The following is a 19,459-nucleotide window of genomic DNA, read 5'->3' as shown; positions in this document are numbered from 1 at the left end:
GAACCTGTCTCCATTCTCTTTTAAAGACTTGGGCTATTGATCCGCACAGCTTGTAAATTTACTCACCAGAAAGACTCCAACAACTATGGCCGTTGTTCCGATGATGATGCCAGTCCCCCTCAGATGGCCGTCCAGCAAGTCAAAGCAGCCCTGCAGTATACAGATACAGCTTGTATGGCAAACAGTTGGGAGAATCTAAAGAAGCTCAGCTAATACTGGCCATGCGATTGTGTGTAAAAAGCCATGACTGTTCATGGTATCAACCATATGTTTGACTTGAGTGTTCATGGTATCAACCACATGTTTGACTTTGGTTTTTCTGGTATCAACCACATGTTTGACCTGATTTTTTCTAGCATCATCAGGAAACTGTACAACCACCCACCACTATGTACAGCATTGGGGACCTACAGAGGACACAGAGAAAACTGTACAACCACCCACCACTATGTACAGCATGGGCGACCTACAGAGGACACAGAGAAAACTGTACAACCACCCACCACTATGTACAGCGTGGGCGACCTACAGAGGACACAGAGAAAACTGTACAACCACCCACCACTGTGTACAGCGTGGGCGACCTACAGAGGACACAGAAAACTGTACAACCACCCACCACTGTGTACAGCATGGGGGACATACAGAGGACACAGAAAACTGTACAACCATCCACCACTGTGTACAGCATGGGGGACATACAGAGGACACAGAGAAAACTGTACAACCACCCACCACTTTGTACAGCATGAGGGACCTACAGAGGACACAGAAAAGACTGTACAACCACCCACCACTGTGTACAGCGTGGGCGACCTACAGAGGACACAGAAAACTGTACAACCACCCACCACTGTGTACAGCATGGGGGACATACAGAGGACACAGAGAAAACGGTACAACCATCCACCACTGTGTACAGCATGAGGGACCAACAGAGGACACAGAAAACTGTACAACCATCCACCACTATGTACAGCATACGGGACCTACAGAGGACACAGAAAACTGTACAACCATCCACCACTGTGTACAGCATGAGGGACCAACAGAGGACACAGAAAACTGTACAACCATCTACCACTATGTACAGCATACGGGACCTACAGAGGACACAGAAAACTGTACAACCATCCACCACTGTGTACAGCATACGGGACCAACAGAGGACACAGAGAAAACTGTACAACCACCCACCACTGTGTACAGCATGGGCGACCTACAGAGGACACAGAGAAAACTGTACAACCACCCAGCATGGGGGACCTACAGAGGACACAGAGAAAACTGTACAACCACCCAGCATGGGGGACCTACAGAGGACACAGAGAAAACTGTACAACCACCCAGCATGAGGGACCTACAGAGGACACAGAGAAAACTGTACAACCACCCAGCATGAGGGACCAACAGAGGACACAGAGAAAACTGTACAACCACCCACCACTATGTACAGCATGGGGGACCTACAGAGGACACAGAGAAAACTGTACAACCACCCAGCATGAGGGACCTACAGAGGACACAGAGAAAACTGTACAACCACCCACCACTGTGTACAGCATGGGGGACCTACAGAGGACACAGAGAAAACTGTACAACCACCCAGCATGAGGGACCTACAGAGGACACAGAGAAAACTGTACAACCACCCACCACTGTGTACAGCATTGGGGACCTACAGAGGACACAGAGACAACTGTACAACCACCCACCACTATGTACAGCATGGGCGACCTACAGAGGACACAGAAAACTGTACAACCATCCACCACTGTGTACAGCATGGGGGACCTACAGAGGACACAGAGAAAACTGTACAACCACCCACCACTATGTACAGCATTGGGGACCTACAGAGGACACAGAGAAAACTGTACAACCACCCACCACTATGTACAGCATGAGGGACCAACAGAGGACACAGAGAAAACTGTACAACCACCCACCACTTTGACGTCCTTGGGGACCTACAGAGGACACAGAGAAAACTGTACAACCACCCACCACTGTGTACAGCGTATAGTTGAGGTCCGCCATGTTGAGGAGAACCGGGGGCCCATGTCGGGGCGGGGCATCAGGCACGTCGGTCAGCCCAGTGCAGTCATTGAGGTACTTGTGCAGGCTTTTGTCACAGCAACTCAAGGGAACGAATCTTCCCTCTGGCAACAGAATTACACAGTGTTCAAAATCAATCAATACAAAATGCTTTCTCTTTCTATAGCGGACACTCGCAATGGGAGGCCGGCATTCAGAAATATTCAAAGTACAGGACGGCGGTCTGTAAATAATCTAGTCTGTACCTGACAATCCAGTGACTGACATCATGAGCATCGATCAACGCAATTGGGATATGATGACATGCATCTACCAAGTAAGCGAGCCTGACCATCCGATCCCGTTAGTCGCCTTATACAAACATGGGTTGCTGAAGACCAATTCTAACCCGGAATCTTCACGGGACCTTTGACATAAAATAGATCCAGGGAATTTATCAATATATCCAAATAGAATGGAGAAAAGGTTTACTGGATAATTTGTTGATGTAACTATATTAGCTATAATTTACTCGTAACACTTACTTGAGAAGCCCTTCTTGTACCAGTCACTCTGTTCACGGTAGATGGCCCACGACGTAGAGCTGTTCACTGTGCCAAAGGCGCCACAACACTTGAACTGAGAAATCACAGATACACTGAACATAATTTTAAAATATATTTACACTAAAAGCAAGCTAATGTTAACAATAAGATTACAAAATACTTATCAACTCCCTGTTGAGCTGAAAAAATAATAGTCTTGGTTCTCAGGCACCGCCCGCATTACCATAAAGTACGCCGCATGTTTTGTTTTTATTTCAATTTAAAGAAAATAAATTCTTAAATATTCTGCGTCTTGAACACATGGCCCCAGCAGTGAAATTCTATGATACTTCAAAACGACACTATCCAATATAGCATGCAGTTACTTCCCATTACATGTGCATCTCATGTTATGGTCATGGCGGTAATAGGAGATTGTGTGCTTGTTTTGACGTTTGCAAATTTGACATGAAATTTACAATAAAATATTTCAATTTCAATTTCAATTTAAAAAAAATAAATTCTTAAACAATCTGCGTCTTGAACACATGACCCCGGCAGTGAAATTTTACAATACTTTAAAACAACACAATCCAATATAGCATGCAGTTACTTCCCTTTACATGTGCACTGCTTTACTGCGCATCTTGTGATATGGTCATGGCGGCAAATACGAGTTTGTGTGCTTGTTTTGATGTTTGGTCAATGAAAACATGAAATTTACGATAAAATATCGCTAGACATGATGATTTACAAATTCAATGGGATTTGTGTACTGTATGCCAGATAATGTTTCATACACAGAGATTAAGATTACACGTGTATTTGTCTCGTAAAATAAGCCGGAAATAGCAATCAGCTGTTCACATATTTTCTCTCCAGTCTAATGTACTTAATGTCATGGTCAATATCATAACTGAAAAGAAATTTCAAAACAGTGATTTGTATCTCTAACGACAAATGTCCGTTTCAAGGCGAGTTCAATGCGAGTTCAAGGTGAGTTCATGGTGAGTTGATGTGATTTGCTGATCAGTACAAACACGATTTCACCAAAATTAATGTGAACAAAGCTGAATGAAATCTTGGATCAAAGTAATGTTGTGGATAGCAAACATAAGTCTAGATACACAATGAAGACATTCATAGCCAGATAGCGTAATAACAGGACCAACTTGCATACTTCAGAACGGATTTGTTGACATGCTTCTTCTGGAGATGTTTGCTCATGACAACATCTTTGTATTGTGAAACAAAATCAAAGCTCCCTGTATGCATGTGTTATGCACACACTGGTATACATTTATGTCGGGAGGTTCTTGGGAGGCCGGGTTGATTGTACACAACTGTTTGTTTGCTTACATACTAGTTTGAACAAGCCCCCAAAAAATAAACACTGCCTGCCCACTCAAGTGAAACTTATCTCCTCCAATTACAAGTGAAAATCACCTCCTCCAATAACAAGTGAAACTCATCTCCTCCAATTACAAGTGAAACTCATCTCCTCCAATTTCAGGTGAAACTCATCTCCAATTACAACTGAAATTCATCTCCTCCAATTACAATTGAAATTCATCTCCAATTACAAGTGAAACTCATTTCCTCCAATTACAAGTGAAACTCATCTCCTCCAAATACAAGTGAAACTCATCTCCTCCAATTACAAGTGAAATTCATCTCCAATTACAATTGAAACTCATCTCCTCCAATTACAAGTGAAACTCATCTCCTCCAAGTACAAGTGAAAGACATCTCCTCCAAATACAGGTGAAACTCATCTCCTCCAATTACAAGTGAAACTCATCTCCTCCAATAACAAGTGAAACTCATCTCCTCCAATTACAAGTGAAAATCACCTCCTCCAATAACAAGTGAAACTCATCTCCTCCAATTACAAGTGAAACTCATCTCCTCCAATTTCAGGTGAAACTCATCTCCAATTACAACTGAAATTCATCTCCTCCAATTACAATTGAAATTCATCTCCAATTACAAGTGAAACTCATTTCCTCCAATTACAAGTGAAACTCATCTCCTCCAAATACAAGTGAAACTCATCTCCTCCAATTACAAGTGAAATTCATCTCCAATTACAATTGAAACTCATCTCCTCCAATTACAAGTGAAACTCATCTCCTCCAAGTACAAGTGAAAGACATCTCCTCCAAATACAGGTGAAACTCATCTCCTCCAATTACAAGTGAAACTCATCTCCTCCAATAACAAGTGAAACTCATCTCCTCCAATTACAAGTGAAACTCATTTCCTCCAATTACAAGTGAAACTCATCTCCTCCAATTACAAGTGAAACTCATCTCCTCCAATTACAAGTGAAACTCATCTCCAATTACAATTGAAATTCATCTCCTCCAATTACAATTGAAATTCATCTCCTCCAATTACAACTGAAATTCATCTCCTCCAGTTACAATTGAAATTCATCTCCAATTACAATTGAAACTCATCTCCTCCAATTACAAGTGAAAGACATCTCCTGCAAATACAGGTGAAACTCATCTCCTCCAATTACAGGCATAACACCTCAATTCTATATAAAGAACATTTCTCAGATGGGCATGTTATTTATTATCTGCATGAGTAAACCCTACCGTCTGCTGTATTCTGTCCCAGGACTCTGTGATCTCGACGTTCTTTGAGTTGGAGGGCAGGTCCACACCATAGTTTGCCGTCACTGTATCCTCCAGCTTGCCCTTCACCTTCTCCTCAAGCTGAGGACAAACAACACGATGTTACGCCATAACTATATTTATTAGACTCTCATCCTGCCCACCACTCTACCAAACGCCGCTATGCCCAGGGCACGTCCCTCGTAACCACAGACAAGAAAGTCAACCCATCTGTATTTCTAAATACTAAGAAAGCCATAGGCCTATAGTACAAGTATACAAAGTAGTTAAAGAAGAAAGAAAGTCACAACGTGTGTTGCCTTGTTTGTTTACTCTCTGAAAGTGTTGGTCAGATGTGAACACAATCAACAATCAGTAGGGGGATGCAACAGATTGTCTGTTGAAACTGACAAGTCCGCAGCTGTTACCGATCAGCCATTTCAAGCCCATGTTGACAGTACACTTGTCAAGATCCATAATTTGGAGGAGTAAAGTTTGTTTCAAGGCGTCAGTAGCGGTAATCTGACTGTGGTTGCTGTTAATAATGGTGAGTTGTGCGATCTTTCGATCGCTTCTCGTACGATTTTGCCAAAATTAATATAAAAACAATATTGAAAGGAATTTTGAATAAAATTAATGAAATAAGTTACAAACATAAGTCCAGATATACAAGGAACACTTATATAGCCAGACAGTGTAATTACATGATGAATTTGCATACTTCAGTATGAATTTGTTGACATGGTATTTTCGGTGTTACGTGCTCACGGTAAAAACACATTGAAACATCATATTTTGTGTATAATGCGCACCCCCTTCTACACAGCTGTGTTTTTTGGAAAAAAAGTGTGAACTATACTCAAGAAAATATGGTACATTTAGTTGACAGTTTCTGTACACATTTGCCTGGAACAGTTTGATTCCAAACATAAAACATGAAAGAAAAAAGAGTCCTCCTGCCTCTTTTAAAGTGAGTGAGTGTGGTTTTACACCGCTTTTAGCAATATCCCAACAATATCACGGCAGGCACATTTTTTAAAATGTGGATAAAATTCTAATTATTATTTATTGTGGCCGTAATTATGCGCACCAGCTGCAGAATAGACATTGTCTGTTTCATAAATGTTGAAAATGGAATGGTCACAATGTTTCTATTCTGAAACTCTTTTCTTTTTGTTTGTTTTTTTGTGCAACTTTCAGCAATTTTCCAGCCATATACATCAGTAGCCTGTACAAAATTAAATCAATGGTTGATATCATGAGCAACATCCCATGTCATCATGGAATAATCAACCAAGTCACCTAGCCTGACTCTCCGGTCCAAAACAGTCAAGCAACTGACTGCAGGTGACCTATTGTAACCAAGGTCACATGGGGAAATATTTAAAAGAAATGGTTTCCAATAAAACTCCAGCATACAAAGTGTGTTATAGACAGATGGCTGATTTGTGTATGTCAGTGTTTTGTTCCTGCAAATCACTTTAGGAAGTAGGGTTACCTCGCCAATCAGGACATATCCCAGAATTCCTGCTACAAACAGACTGACGGAGAGGAAGGCCAACGCCCATAGATGCTGAAAAAGAATACATACACAGTGACACCTCATCTATCCAGAACTAGGTAATCTGTAAACGTGGACTCAAAATTGGCAAAAACAACAACAATAATAGTATTTTCGTAAGTGAATGCTCATGACGCTAAACCATTATTACCCCTGGTCAAAGGATCAGTGTACACAAGATATATTCAAGTTCAGTATGCTCGAGGATACAACCCAAGCTGCATGTAGGACGATAGGTGGTTAACAGTCACATGACATCTCGTTCTACCGGGTACCCATTCACGGCTGGGTGAGCAGAAGCATATTTCGAAAAAAGTTCTGACCCAGGAGACACCTCATGAAACCTGTGATTCAGTTAGGAGCAAGATCAAGTCCAAGTAATCTCAGGAGTCAAACTCTCATAAAAACATTCGTCATCCAACTACTCTCCACAAACAACATTGCTTAGCTTCACCTAGATGACACAGGTTGTTCAGTCGTATAAGCCGCTAGGTCATGGTACAGAGGTGTTTTCCTTGGGCATGCCAGAAACCTATGATTATAGGTTCGAATCCCAGTTCGCCCCGATAATGTTTCAAGGTCTGTCAGCACAATACCCATGCTCGTGGGTTTCACCAAAGTGGTAAACGTCTGAGACCTGCATCACTTCGGGCAATCCTCCCACATTAAGCTGCGACGCAGTTATATAACTGGAACACTGTTCAAACTCATTCACTCACAACGCCTGAACTGTGAATGGCTGGATGTACACTGGACCAGGTCCCCCAACTACAATATGTACGAATACAGACGTATACAAATCTTACCAATCCCATAATGCACTTGTACTGCGTCTTCACCCCGCAGAACCCGAGTAGCGTGATGAGAATGATGGCTACCCCACAGCCAATCAGCATGAAGGAGTCCACCTCGTACAAGGGGATGTCGATGAGGCTGGACAGCTGCTTGCTGCCGTACTCCGACTCATGGGTCCAGATGCCGATACCCAGGATGGCGATGCCGCAGATCTACAGGGCAAGGAAGACATAGATGCTTTGATCATTAGATGCTGGGTTAGAAATGCATTTTTTGTAAGTGTGACACAGGAAAGGTGACAGCGAGGTGAGGTGAAATGGGGTTTAATGTCGTGTCCAAGATTATTGCACTTATATAGCGACGTGCATGCACGTGTGTGTGTATGTGTGTGTGTGTGGCTGCTTGTACGAGTCCGGACTGATGCCGATTAATAGTGCTAGCTCACTGAGATACCATGCTGTAGTTTAACGTGAATACCCCACTCAAAACAGTATACTGACTTCGAGCCGACCAGTCCTTGTTTTAGCCCCTTAATGTCAAGCGCAACAACAAATACCATCTTTTAACGTCTTTTGGTTGTGCCCATCTATATACTGTGAATGTCATTTCAACATGAGCTAGATGATAAGTGGTTGTAACATAGGTCTTTGACCCTTATCTTTTCTTTCAGATTGATAGCATCCGGTTCCATTTCTGAATACCAGGTTTATTGTAAGAATGCTGTAAAGTAAGTACATTAAGAGGGCTGCAATGATACAGGAAGGTCATGATACGATACGCATCTCGATATTTCGGTCATGAAAAAATATGTATCTCAATACGCAATGATACAAAAACAAGACTTAAAGCGTGTCAAGATTGAACCTTTCATGATTTTGGAAAAATCAACATTATTTTATAATAATATCATGGTTAACATTTATACTAAGTTATCTTATAATAATTAGATCTACATCAAGTGCTTTTATGAGTTATCATGGTGTAATATTTATACACCATTTCATATAATTATAGTTTAGCAAGTAATAATTATCATCAGGTAAAATGCATATATAAAATATCAGTAGTTTCAGTTATAGCTTTTTAGATGGTTGCTAGCCTAAGGTATCAAGATCCCATCTCCCAGACAAAGGATATTTATTTAAGTATATCTGTCATCACCTACCGGGGTATATTAGAATAACATTACTTCAATTAAGACTCATTAAGGATTAGCCCCATACAAGCTCGTCTATAGTGCCTTAAGGATTAGCCCCCATACAAGCTCGTCTATAGGGCATTAAGGATTAGCCCCACACAAGCTCATCTATAGTGACACCCTAATCTCTTTCAAAGCATCCAGTAAATATGTCAACAAGATTAGTGCCAGTCCAACAGGATTAACAGGATTTAGTATTCCCCTCTGTCTAGCCATCCATTTAGCATAGGACACAACCAATCGTGTATCAACCAATCAAATTCCTTTCTATTGTTCAAACTTTCATTAAATACATACTGTAGCCAAGTTCTAGCAGAGAAGGGGTTTGACTCTCTTACCAAGCAGACCTCTCTCCCACAGCCCAGAGTGTGTACCGACTCTCTGTGGCACCCTCTGTTATTATCTAAGTATAAATTGTAAATTGTTAATTGTTCTTGTAAATAAAATTGTGATTAGTCTCCTGTGGCTCTGGCTCTTTGCTGACTAATTCCCCAAGAAAACCAGCACGTCATTTGGAAGGTATTGTTCACCTAGAACAGTTCCATGATAATTTGGCGGAGAATCATCGTTTTCGGAACCACAGAGTCCAGGAACTAACTACAACCAACTACAAGAACCCATTGGAGGACATGTCCAACCGTGATCATCTGATGGAATAACAAGCAAGCTGCATCTACCTCTGACCTCAACACTGGATTAAAGACAACCAACTCCTCCAAAGACACCAACAAAGGAAGAAAAAGTCTTCAAATATTGTAAGTACTACATTGTTGATTACTTGTCTTCCTTTAATTTAGTACGGTACATACTAATAGGTGTCATGGCAAATATGGAGTCTGGTATGGAAAGTAACTTCAAAAGTGAAATTCCAACAGTGTCTTTAGTTACGCCCCTTGCCAAAAGTGTAATTCAGGCAAAATTTGGCACAAAAACAACAAATTGTTTAGTAGATACAGGGGCATCCATTTGTTGTATTTCGTCTGCTTTTCTGAGCACAGCTTTTGAAAACCTTACTCTTGGAAACTCACCCTTTCCACAGGTTAAAGGTGTTGGCGGCGAATTGCATAAAGTGTTAGGTTCAGTTGTGTTAGATTTTGTCATTGAGGATCAGGAATTTTCTCAAAGATTCTATGTTCTGCCTACACTACCAAAAGCAGTGATACTAGGTGAGAACTTCCTTGATGACAATGATGCAGTCTTAGATTATAGCTGTCATTCCTTGATACTTAACAACAGCACCTCAGATAGGCAATATATCAATTTCATAGCCAATTCAGTGCAAGAGATTAGTGGATTAGCAAAAACAATAGATCAGATTTACATCCCCCCTCAGAGTGAAATTCATTTCAAGGTCAGACTATCAGAGGTCAAAGAGGATTCCCTCATCCTGATTGAACCCATTGCTTCCCTCACTGCTCATTCTGAAGTAGCAGGTGGTAGAACTCTTTCCAAAGTGAAAAGCAAAACTGCTACATTTAGGCTTATGAATCCCTCCCAAGAAGAAAAAGTTCTTGACAAGGGTACAGTTGTAGGCAAATTTAGTTACATTGACCAAGACTCTGTTTTTGAAATCGGCTCTGACCAACCATTCATCAGTACCGTTAACACCGACAATGAGAACAGAGACAATGACACCAGGGATTATGTTAAAATTGCACAAGAATTAGGATTTGATTTGACCAATACACAACTGACTCCAGACCAACGACACAGACTACTTAGATTCTTGGGACAAAATAGAGACATGTTTTCAACAAGTCTTGCAGATTTAGGAAAGACTGACATGCACCAACATATCATTGACACTGGCGACCACCCACCCGTTAAGAGTAGACCATATCGCCAATCTCCTCATCTCCAAAAAGTCACTGAAGAACTTATAGATGATTTTCTGAAGTATGATTTAATCGAGGAGTCTACTTCTATGTATTCAGCTCCCATTATCCTAGTCAAGAAACGTGATAGCTCATTTAGATTTGTTTGTGACTACAGAAAGTTGAATTCTGTCACTTTACCAATGTCATGGCCTCTTCCAGTTTTTGATGATGTTGTTGATAACATAGCCAATGCACAAGCTAAGATCTTCTCAACTTTAGACCTTGCTAATGGCTTCTTCCAAGTGCCATTACATGAAGATTCAAAGCATAAAACTGCTTTCGTCACCCATCAAGGCCTTTATCAGTTCAAACGTTTACCCCAAGGTTTGACAAATTCTCCACTTTGTTTTCAACAGCTCATGAGCAAGGTGCTAAGAAAATTGCTTTTTAAGGTTGCGCTGATTTACATTGATGATTTGATAATTTACAGCAAAAACTTTGAAGAGCATCTCCAACATTTGGAGCAAGTATTTTACTATCTGAAACAGGCAAAATTGACACTAAAGCCATCCAAATGCAATTTTGCAACGGACAAAGTTTCTTTTCTGGGTCATGTTTTATCATGTGGAGGTGTTCAAGTTGATGACAAAAAGATTGAAGCAATTAGAACCTTTCCAGTGCCCAAATCACAAAAGCAGATCCGCTCCTTCTTAGGTCTCACGAACTTCTACAGGAAGTATGTGAAAAATTACGCTCACATAGCGCTTCCACTGAATGCCTTGCTAAAGAAGCATTCAGAGGCAGAAGTAGGAAAGAAACCAAAGTTCCAATGGTCACTTGAGTGTGATCAGGCATTCAACACCCTCAAACATGCTATGAGTAATACACCTGTTCTGGCGTATCCAAATTTTGACAAAGAATTTCTTCTTGCAACTGATGCCAGTGATATGAGCATAGGTTTTGTTTTGAGTCAAAAAGACGAGAAAAATAATGAACATCCAATAGCTTTTGGTGGTAGAGCTCTTCATGGCAGTGAAAAGAACTGGAGCATTACAGAAAAGGAAGGCTTAGCTCTAGTTGAAGCCATTAGATCCTTTCGTCCATACCTTGCAAATTCCAAATTCACAGTCTACACTGATCATATAGCATTGAAATGGCTGAAATCCATCAAGGATGCCACAGGTAGGTTAGGGCGATGGTCTTTGGAACTTTCTACCTACACTTTTGACATTGTTCATCGCAGCGGCAAAGCCAATGGGAATGCCGATGCTCTCTCACGTAGGGAATATGAGGAAAATATTAACTGTAATGATCAGACAGAAGAAGATGCTGAGAAAACAGTCTTCTCAGTAACTTCAACTCAGCAAAGCAAATCAACTAGCAATACCACAATCTTGCCAAACACCCATTCATCCACACGGGTCACACAGACAACTCAGACTGAGGATATTTGCACACCTATTGTCAATCACTTAGAATCAGACACACAGACAACACATTGGTCAGTCACCTTTGATTATGAAGAGGATTATCAGTCAGTACCAGTTAATGTTGTTGCAGCATTACATGCTACAAATGCTGATGTTACCCAAAACACATTGGTTGAAGTAAGTATAAAAGAACATCCAAATTTACGTCACCTACAAAGGATTTGTCCAGATTTCATCCAAATCTTTGACTACAAAGAGGATGATGTCCTTCCACAAAATGAAAAGGATCGTCAAAAGATTCTTATTGAAGCCAATACTTTTGAAATTGATGAAGGCATCCTATACAGATTTGTTCCACAAAGACAGAAAGGCCATGCAGACAAGTTCATTAAACAGCTGGCAGTCCCAAGAACCCTCAGAAATCAAGTCCTGCAATCCTATCATGACTCAGAGTTTGGCGGTTGCCACCATGGGAAAGAAAGGATGCACAACACCATGAGACCTAAGTACTACTGGCCCAAAATGTACAGCGATATTGCTACTTATGTCCAGACATGTGAGGTATGTCAACAGACCAAGAGGCACTACCATGGCAAGAAGGCACCACTTCGTCCACTACCTGTAGAAGAGGTCTTCACCCGATGGCACGTTGACATTCTCGGTCCCCTGCCAACAACTCCAGATAAGTACAAGTACATTTTGGTTATCACAGATGCATCATCCAGATGGTGTGAAGCCTTCCCACTTCGGACCCAAGAAGCCAAAGAAGTAGCAGATGTTCTCGTCAGAGAAATATTTTGTCGGTATGGCGCACCAAGGACCTTAATTTCAGACAGAGGTCAGAACTTCATGTCCAAACTCATCAAAGCAATTTGTGAACTTTTGGCAATTAAATTTACCCATACCAGCCCATACCATCCTCAAACAAACAGCTGTGTAGAAAGGCTCAACTCTTACATCAATCAATCACTAAGAGCCTATTGTAACAAGTCTCAAAATGATTGGCCCCGTTTCATTCCTGGCATCATGATGGCCTATCGGATGGCTCCAAATTCATCAACTCAAAAATCCCCATATGTTATGCTTTTCGGCCGGGAAATGAGAGCTCCACAAGATGTAGCATTAATTCCAAAAGAAAATTTAGGCCACAATAACAAAAGTTATCTTTCCAATTTGCTTGAGGAGCTTGAAATCACTAGAACAATCGCAGCTGAAAACACTGCTCGGGCTAAGGAGGTGTATTCAGAACAATATAATAGAAAGGCTAAAGAACCAGAATTCGCCCCAGGTCAAAGAGTTTGGCTTTACTGTCAAAAAGTTGAAAAAGGCCTTTCCAACAAATTAACCAAAAAGTGGTATGGTAGCTATTATATCGTCCATACAGGTCCAAATTATACCTACAAACTACGCCGAAGTTCTGACGACAAAATACACAAACCACTGGTCCATGCCAACCGTCTGAAGCCATATTTTGATCCTGCTGATCGTCCACAGTATCCTCCAGAACCATACCTCAATGACACCAGTAACATAGATTCAGGAGTCATGGATGACAATGAGGAACCAGTCAGTGATTCCCAGCCTGACAGCAACAATTCCCCATCAACAAGTTCAACTTACCAAACCGCTGATCAATCACCTCCACAACAGAAAGGTAAGAAGGTCAATTCCAAAACGAAGGCAGGCACTTCCAGCAACAAGAGTTCGAAGCAAAAGACCCCAACAAAGAAGAAAAACCCTGCTCCAAACACAACAGCAAAACCTGCAGGTTCCAGAACGACAACAATGGAGGAAAATCATGCCACACCAGGTCCTATTCCTCCAACCAAGGTAAATGAAAAGGTAAACAAAGGGAAAAGAGGAGTGAATAGTAAGCATCACCAGCCCAAATCCAGAAAACAACCCGACGACAGCCAGGTACAACCTCCAAGTCCAACATCAGGTAATCAAACCAAGGATATCCCTCAGGTTTTCAATCCAGAGGACATCCACTCAATTGTTAGTTCTAAGAGAGCAAATGGCAAAATCTACTACAGAGTGAAATGGAAGGATCCAGAAAGAGGAAACACATGGGAGTATGGCAGCAGCATTCCAGACTCCATTAGGAGAGAATTTCACCTCAAAAGAAGTATGTCAGGAAAACGACGAAAACGTCCACTGAAGAATCATAAGTTTTTCGACAAAAAGGATTCAGCACAAGACAATAAATAAGTCAATGTTCTGTCAGGTAATTCAATGTCAGGGAATGTCCAGCAAACCATGTCCACCAAACCATGCATAGAATTAGATGTCAAACCATATCCGTTTTTTCCAAAACACCTACGAAAAGTCGATCATAAAATAGAAAGAGTTCTGGGCATTGAAATTATTCAAGGAGACTGCTATGTCAAGGTCTCATATAAAGAAAATCCTGATCAATTCACATGCTATTTTGAAAGTGTTCCTCCCCACCTCATACAGCGCTACCTTGATGATAGCTGGGAGGATCTCCGTAATTGGTCCTGTCTAGAAGATAATCCTCGATATGATCCAGAGGAAGCACCAATTTATAAATCCAAAAGGGTTATTTTTCCACATGAAGACTTTGGAAACATCAACACCTTTTACTACCGTATTTCACTCACAGACATTAGTCCCCATGGACCATACCAGGATCAACTCGCCGTACATACAGAACAATGCCAATTGAACATATTCTTGATCAAAATACAAAATCTCCTGAATAAACGGTGCAAATCACGAAACAGCTATTAGCTGTATCTTGTTATGTTTACTTGTGTCCAGTCTTTTCACTATGGGTTGCCAGTTGAGAACAAATGGCATCAGCCTGATCATCTGAGTTATTTGTATCACAGCAAATTTTGAGCATTGACCTGATCAACCAATCTCAAAAGCGAAGTGAAATGACACAAACCGCACCGAAGCGAAGCAAACCATACTGCGAATCGAAACCCAAACCGCACCGAAGCGTAGCAAACCATACTGCGAATCGAAACCCTAACCGCACCAAAGCGAAGCAAACCATACTGCGAATCGAAACCCAAACCGCACCGAAGCGAAGCAAACCGTACTGCGAATCGAAACCCAAACCGCACCGAAGCGAAGCAAACCGTACTGCGAATCAAAACCCAAACCGCACCGAAGCGAAGCAAACCATACTGCGAATCAAACCCAAACCGTACCGAAGCGAAGCAAACCATACTGCGAATCGAACCCAAACCATACCGAAGCGAAGCAAACCGTACCGAAGCAAAATAAACCAAACCCTATCACATTGAACCGAACGAAAATCAAAGCGAAACAAACCAAATAGTTGCGAAAACTAACAAAGAATTCTAAAAAGGATATACACCTTTCTAACACCTTTTGTATACCGTATTAGTGTGATAAATCGATGCACTTGTTATATGCACATGCACATATATGTATGTATAGTTCGTCTAATGATTGTATCCAAAAATAGAAGGATATTACTATTTTTCTCATGATATACTTTTGTAATTTGCCGCCAATATATTCTTCCTGGCCATGACACCGTTTAGTAATAATTATGTACTGATCTTTTACATCATAATTATCATGTTTGTTTTATTTTCTAGTTATTACAGACAAACTGAGGAAGTATTTATATATGACATATTATTTGAACATGCTAACTCTCTTTTCTTTGTTTCCATGTAAAACCTCCATGGACACAGCTTACTATATTACAACCCCAATCCAGGATGTGGAACTCAAGGCCTCCTACATCACCCATAAAACCACCAGTACAGAGTGCCAAGACAAGCCAGCTCCACATCCAGATTCCCTGATGACAGCATTTTTATATTATGTTTTCCTTATATCAAAGAGACTCTATAATAATTATTATTCACTACTACCAGTTTAACTTTATACATTGTCCATCTAAGCCTTCATTATTTTTAATTTTACACGTTTGGGGTCCAAACTTTTTCAGACGGAGGGGAAGTTATCATGGTTAACATTTATACTAAGTTATCTTATAATAATTAGATCTACATCAAGTGCTTTTATGAGTTATCATGGTGTAATATTTATACACCATTTCATATAATTATAGTTTAGCAAGTAATAATTATCATCAGGTAAAATGCATATATAAAATATCAGTAGTTTCAGTTATAGCTTTTTAGATGGTTGCTAGCCTAAGGTATCAAGATCCCATCTCCCAGACAAAGGATATTTATTTAAGTATATCTGTCATCACCTACCGGGGTATATTAGAATAACATTACTTCAATTAAGACTCATTAAGGATTAGCCCCATACAAGCTCGTCTATAGTGCCTTAAGGATTAGCCCCCATACAAGCTCGTCTATAGGGCATTAAGGATTAGCCCCACACAAGCTCATCTATAGTGACACCCTAATCTCTTTCAAAGCATCCAGTAAATATGTCAACAAGATTAGTGCCAGTCCAACAGGATTAACAGGATTTAGTATTCCCCTCTGTCTAGCCATCCATTTAGCATAGGACACAACCAATCGTGTATCAACCAATCAAATTCCTTTCTATTGTTCAAACTTTCATTAAATACATACTGTAGCCAAGTTCTAGCAGAGAAGGGGTTTGACTCTCTTACCAAGCAGACCTCTCTCCCACAGCCCAGAGTGTGTACCGACTCTCTGTGGCACCCTCTGTTATTATCTAAGTATAAATTGTAAATTGTTAATTGTTCTTGTAAATAAAATTGTGATTAGTCTCCTGTGGCTCTGGCTCTTTGCTGACTAATTCCCCAAGAAAACCAGCACGTCATTTGGAAGGTATTGTTCACCTAGAACAGTTCCATGATAATAACAAGACTACTGAAGTTGTTGAGCTTTCTCTAACTTACCTTCAAAACAATTCAAAGTTCAAACACCAGAAAATAATTAATGTACTTCACCAGTGATACAACTTCAAAGATTTTTCATGCAATGGTCGAAGACATTGTATCTGAAATTATTGTTTTATAAGGAATAATATATTCCAGAATCGTGTTACTTTAGTTGCAGCTTTTACTATATATGTATTTAAAATGATAAAAACCTCAACCTTGGTACTGGTGATTGCTGTTGCAGGATATTTTTTACGTATGGAACAATTTGATCAGTCACCGTAGGGACTTCCCGCACGACAGGTATTTCGATTGCGAAAACGTTATGTTGACATATATTAGCCAAATTGCCACAAATATGACTTTTAACGAGTCAAAGTATGGCATTTTTAATATATGTATCCATTCTTTAGCAACTAAAGTTCGTTTCAATGCGTCAAATGTGGTAATCTGACCGTGGTTGCTGTATCTCTTCACACACGATTTCACCTAACTTAATGAAAACAATATTAAATGAAATTTTGAATAAAATCAATAAAATATATTACAAACACATGTCCAGATATACAATGAACACGTTTTAATATCAAGATAGTTATACTGATGGTATTGAATTGCGTACTTCAGTTCGGTTTTGCTGACTGGTATTTCCAGTGTTATGTGCTTGCGGTGATCAGCTGATAATGTTTTTTGAGATGGGGAAAAACATCTGTCAGTGTGAAACCTGAGCTTATAAAAAATGTAAGTACGTTTTTGGGAGCCATGCGTTACCGCACGCTATAACCAAGTTAGTGGTTTATTGAAAGGCACAACAGCAAAGAAACGCTGTACTTGAGATTTGCGTTCCGTATCATGGCATATCGATAAATGGGCCCACGTTTATCGTATCGTAGGTCAAGTATTGCGATGCATCGGAATATCAGTGTATCGTTTCACCCTTACATATTAATATATTCATATGTAAATGTTTGAACAAATTACTTTTGCTAGACAATATTTTTCACTATTTTGTTGTTTTAGGATATTTTCACAATGAAAGTTCTTCCTTTCATATGTTTATCTCTACATGCTCAATGAGTAGACTTTTCAAAAATGAAAACAAATGAAAAACTAATCTTAATTTATTGAATAGTGTGTGTAAGATATGATTATAATTATTACTATTAAAATGATACTTTTATATACCCAGGTATCCAGTATCTGCTCAAATGCAAATTCATTTGTTCCCTGTCCAGCAGATCCATTTGCATACCAGTTATCATTCTCAACCCCCTGAGGAGTACACAACGCTAGCTGCCTAAGGGCGCAAGAGCGGTTTTACATCAACGTCACACATATCGGGTACCCATTCCCTGCTGGGTGAACAGAGGCACATTTGAACTAATTCACTTTCCCAGGGTGACACCACACGTTTTGACACTTGTATTTCGGGTGTATGTACATATTCTTTGATTCAACCATCTGGTCATCTACCATAAACGAATGGGTTGTTTTGTGTTCTGGGTGTATGTACTGTAGACTAGGGGTAGTGACAACACTGTAAACATGGTTGGTCCCAAGGCTGAATAACAACCTGGTCACTAGTGGGATATGATCTCAGCAGCTAGTGCTTGCTTGCTGGCACACTACGGCCCGTGATGAATTGTCACATATTGCTGGCCTGTGGCAGAGGTACTGGATTCCTGACAAGGAACTCAGGGTAGGAGAGATTCTGATGATGTGCATAAAGATGAAAACCTCTACAACCATCAAGCTCCTCACACTCTCAATAAGTTGTGAGATCATTATTCATGTTATCTATCATATTCATTTTCATTTCTTAAGCAGATGAAAAAACATATCATTCTCACATTCCCTTACCAAGACAACAACAAATGCTATCAGTAATAGGTTTTTTATCCATTTGGCACAGGAGGTGCCCACCATCCGATTGGATTCAAACCCTGCCCAGCTCTGGGTCTCCTCGATCGGCGAGAAGCTGTTGATGGTCATGTTGACTTGCCTTCTGTAGGGAATGAAAATACATAAATTATCATCACGATCATCATCTGTATCATCCCTCTATATACCTAGAAGGGTCATGGTGGTCACCAAAAAGACATATATTGGTCTTGGCCGAGCATAGATATACCCGAAGCAGACCAATCAAAATGAAGGACTCTCAGATGTCATGGTACATGTATATTGTTCAGTTAATCGGCAAGTACAGAATACCAGGTTTACAGGACATGTGATCTTTTGAATATTCTATTTCTGTTATATAAGCAAAAATATTTGAGAAATACACATTTCCCAGTATTTTTATAGGTTTCTCCATATGTTGTCTCCTTATTTGATTGGTTTTCTTTATAATTTCCAAATACAATTTGAACATATGTTCAATCTTTCTTAATAGTATGAAAAGCTGTTATCTGAAAATGAAAACAGTGAATAATAAGACGAATCTGATGGATGTCACTTGAAATTTCATCCCTGTGTTTGTCTCGATCGTAGTACATTAAACAGTCACGGGTAAATACATCTACATTGAATCTACAGCTCACATGATGTCATCACATGTTTACATACTGAGTCGTTCTAGTTTTGTTCACAACTGTCAGTCGGCCATAGCTTGT

General features: G+C 40.2%; 1 protein-coding gene across 1 annotated transcript in view; it reads right to left on the bottom strand.

The window, feature by feature from the left end:
* Window positions 1-19,459, bottom strand: part of LOC139479152 (CD151 antigen-like) — a 25,278-nt gene extending 5,819 nt beyond the window's left edge. The window contains exons 1-8 of the mRNA XM_071261934.1: window positions 19,413-19,459; window positions 18,705-18,849; window positions 7,574-7,774; window positions 6,705-6,779; window positions 5,189-5,308; window positions 2,583-2,676; window positions 2,008-2,162; window positions 67-150 (exon numbers count right to left, since the gene is read on the bottom strand). Coding sequence (XP_071118035.1) covers window positions 67-150; window positions 2,008-2,162; window positions 2,583-2,676; window positions 5,189-5,308; window positions 6,705-6,779; window positions 7,574-7,774; window positions 18,705-18,836 — 861 coding nt within the window. The 5' untranslated portion in view covers window positions 18,837-18,849; window positions 19,413-19,459. The remainder of the gene's footprint in view (window positions 1-66; window positions 151-2,007; window positions 2,163-2,582; window positions 2,677-5,188; window positions 5,309-6,704; window positions 6,780-7,573; window positions 7,775-18,704; window positions 18,850-19,412) is intronic.

Source organism: Haliotis cracherodii, unplaced genomic scaffold (genome assembly GCF_022045235.1).
Source record: "Haliotis cracherodii isolate W230 unplaced genomic scaffold, xgHalCrac1.p SCAF_4, whole genome shotgun sequence".
Taxonomy (NCBI): Eukaryota; Metazoa; Mollusca; class Gastropoda; order Lepetellida; family Haliotidae; genus Haliotis; species Haliotis cracherodii.
This window is presented reverse-complemented; position numbering and strand designations above follow the sequence as displayed.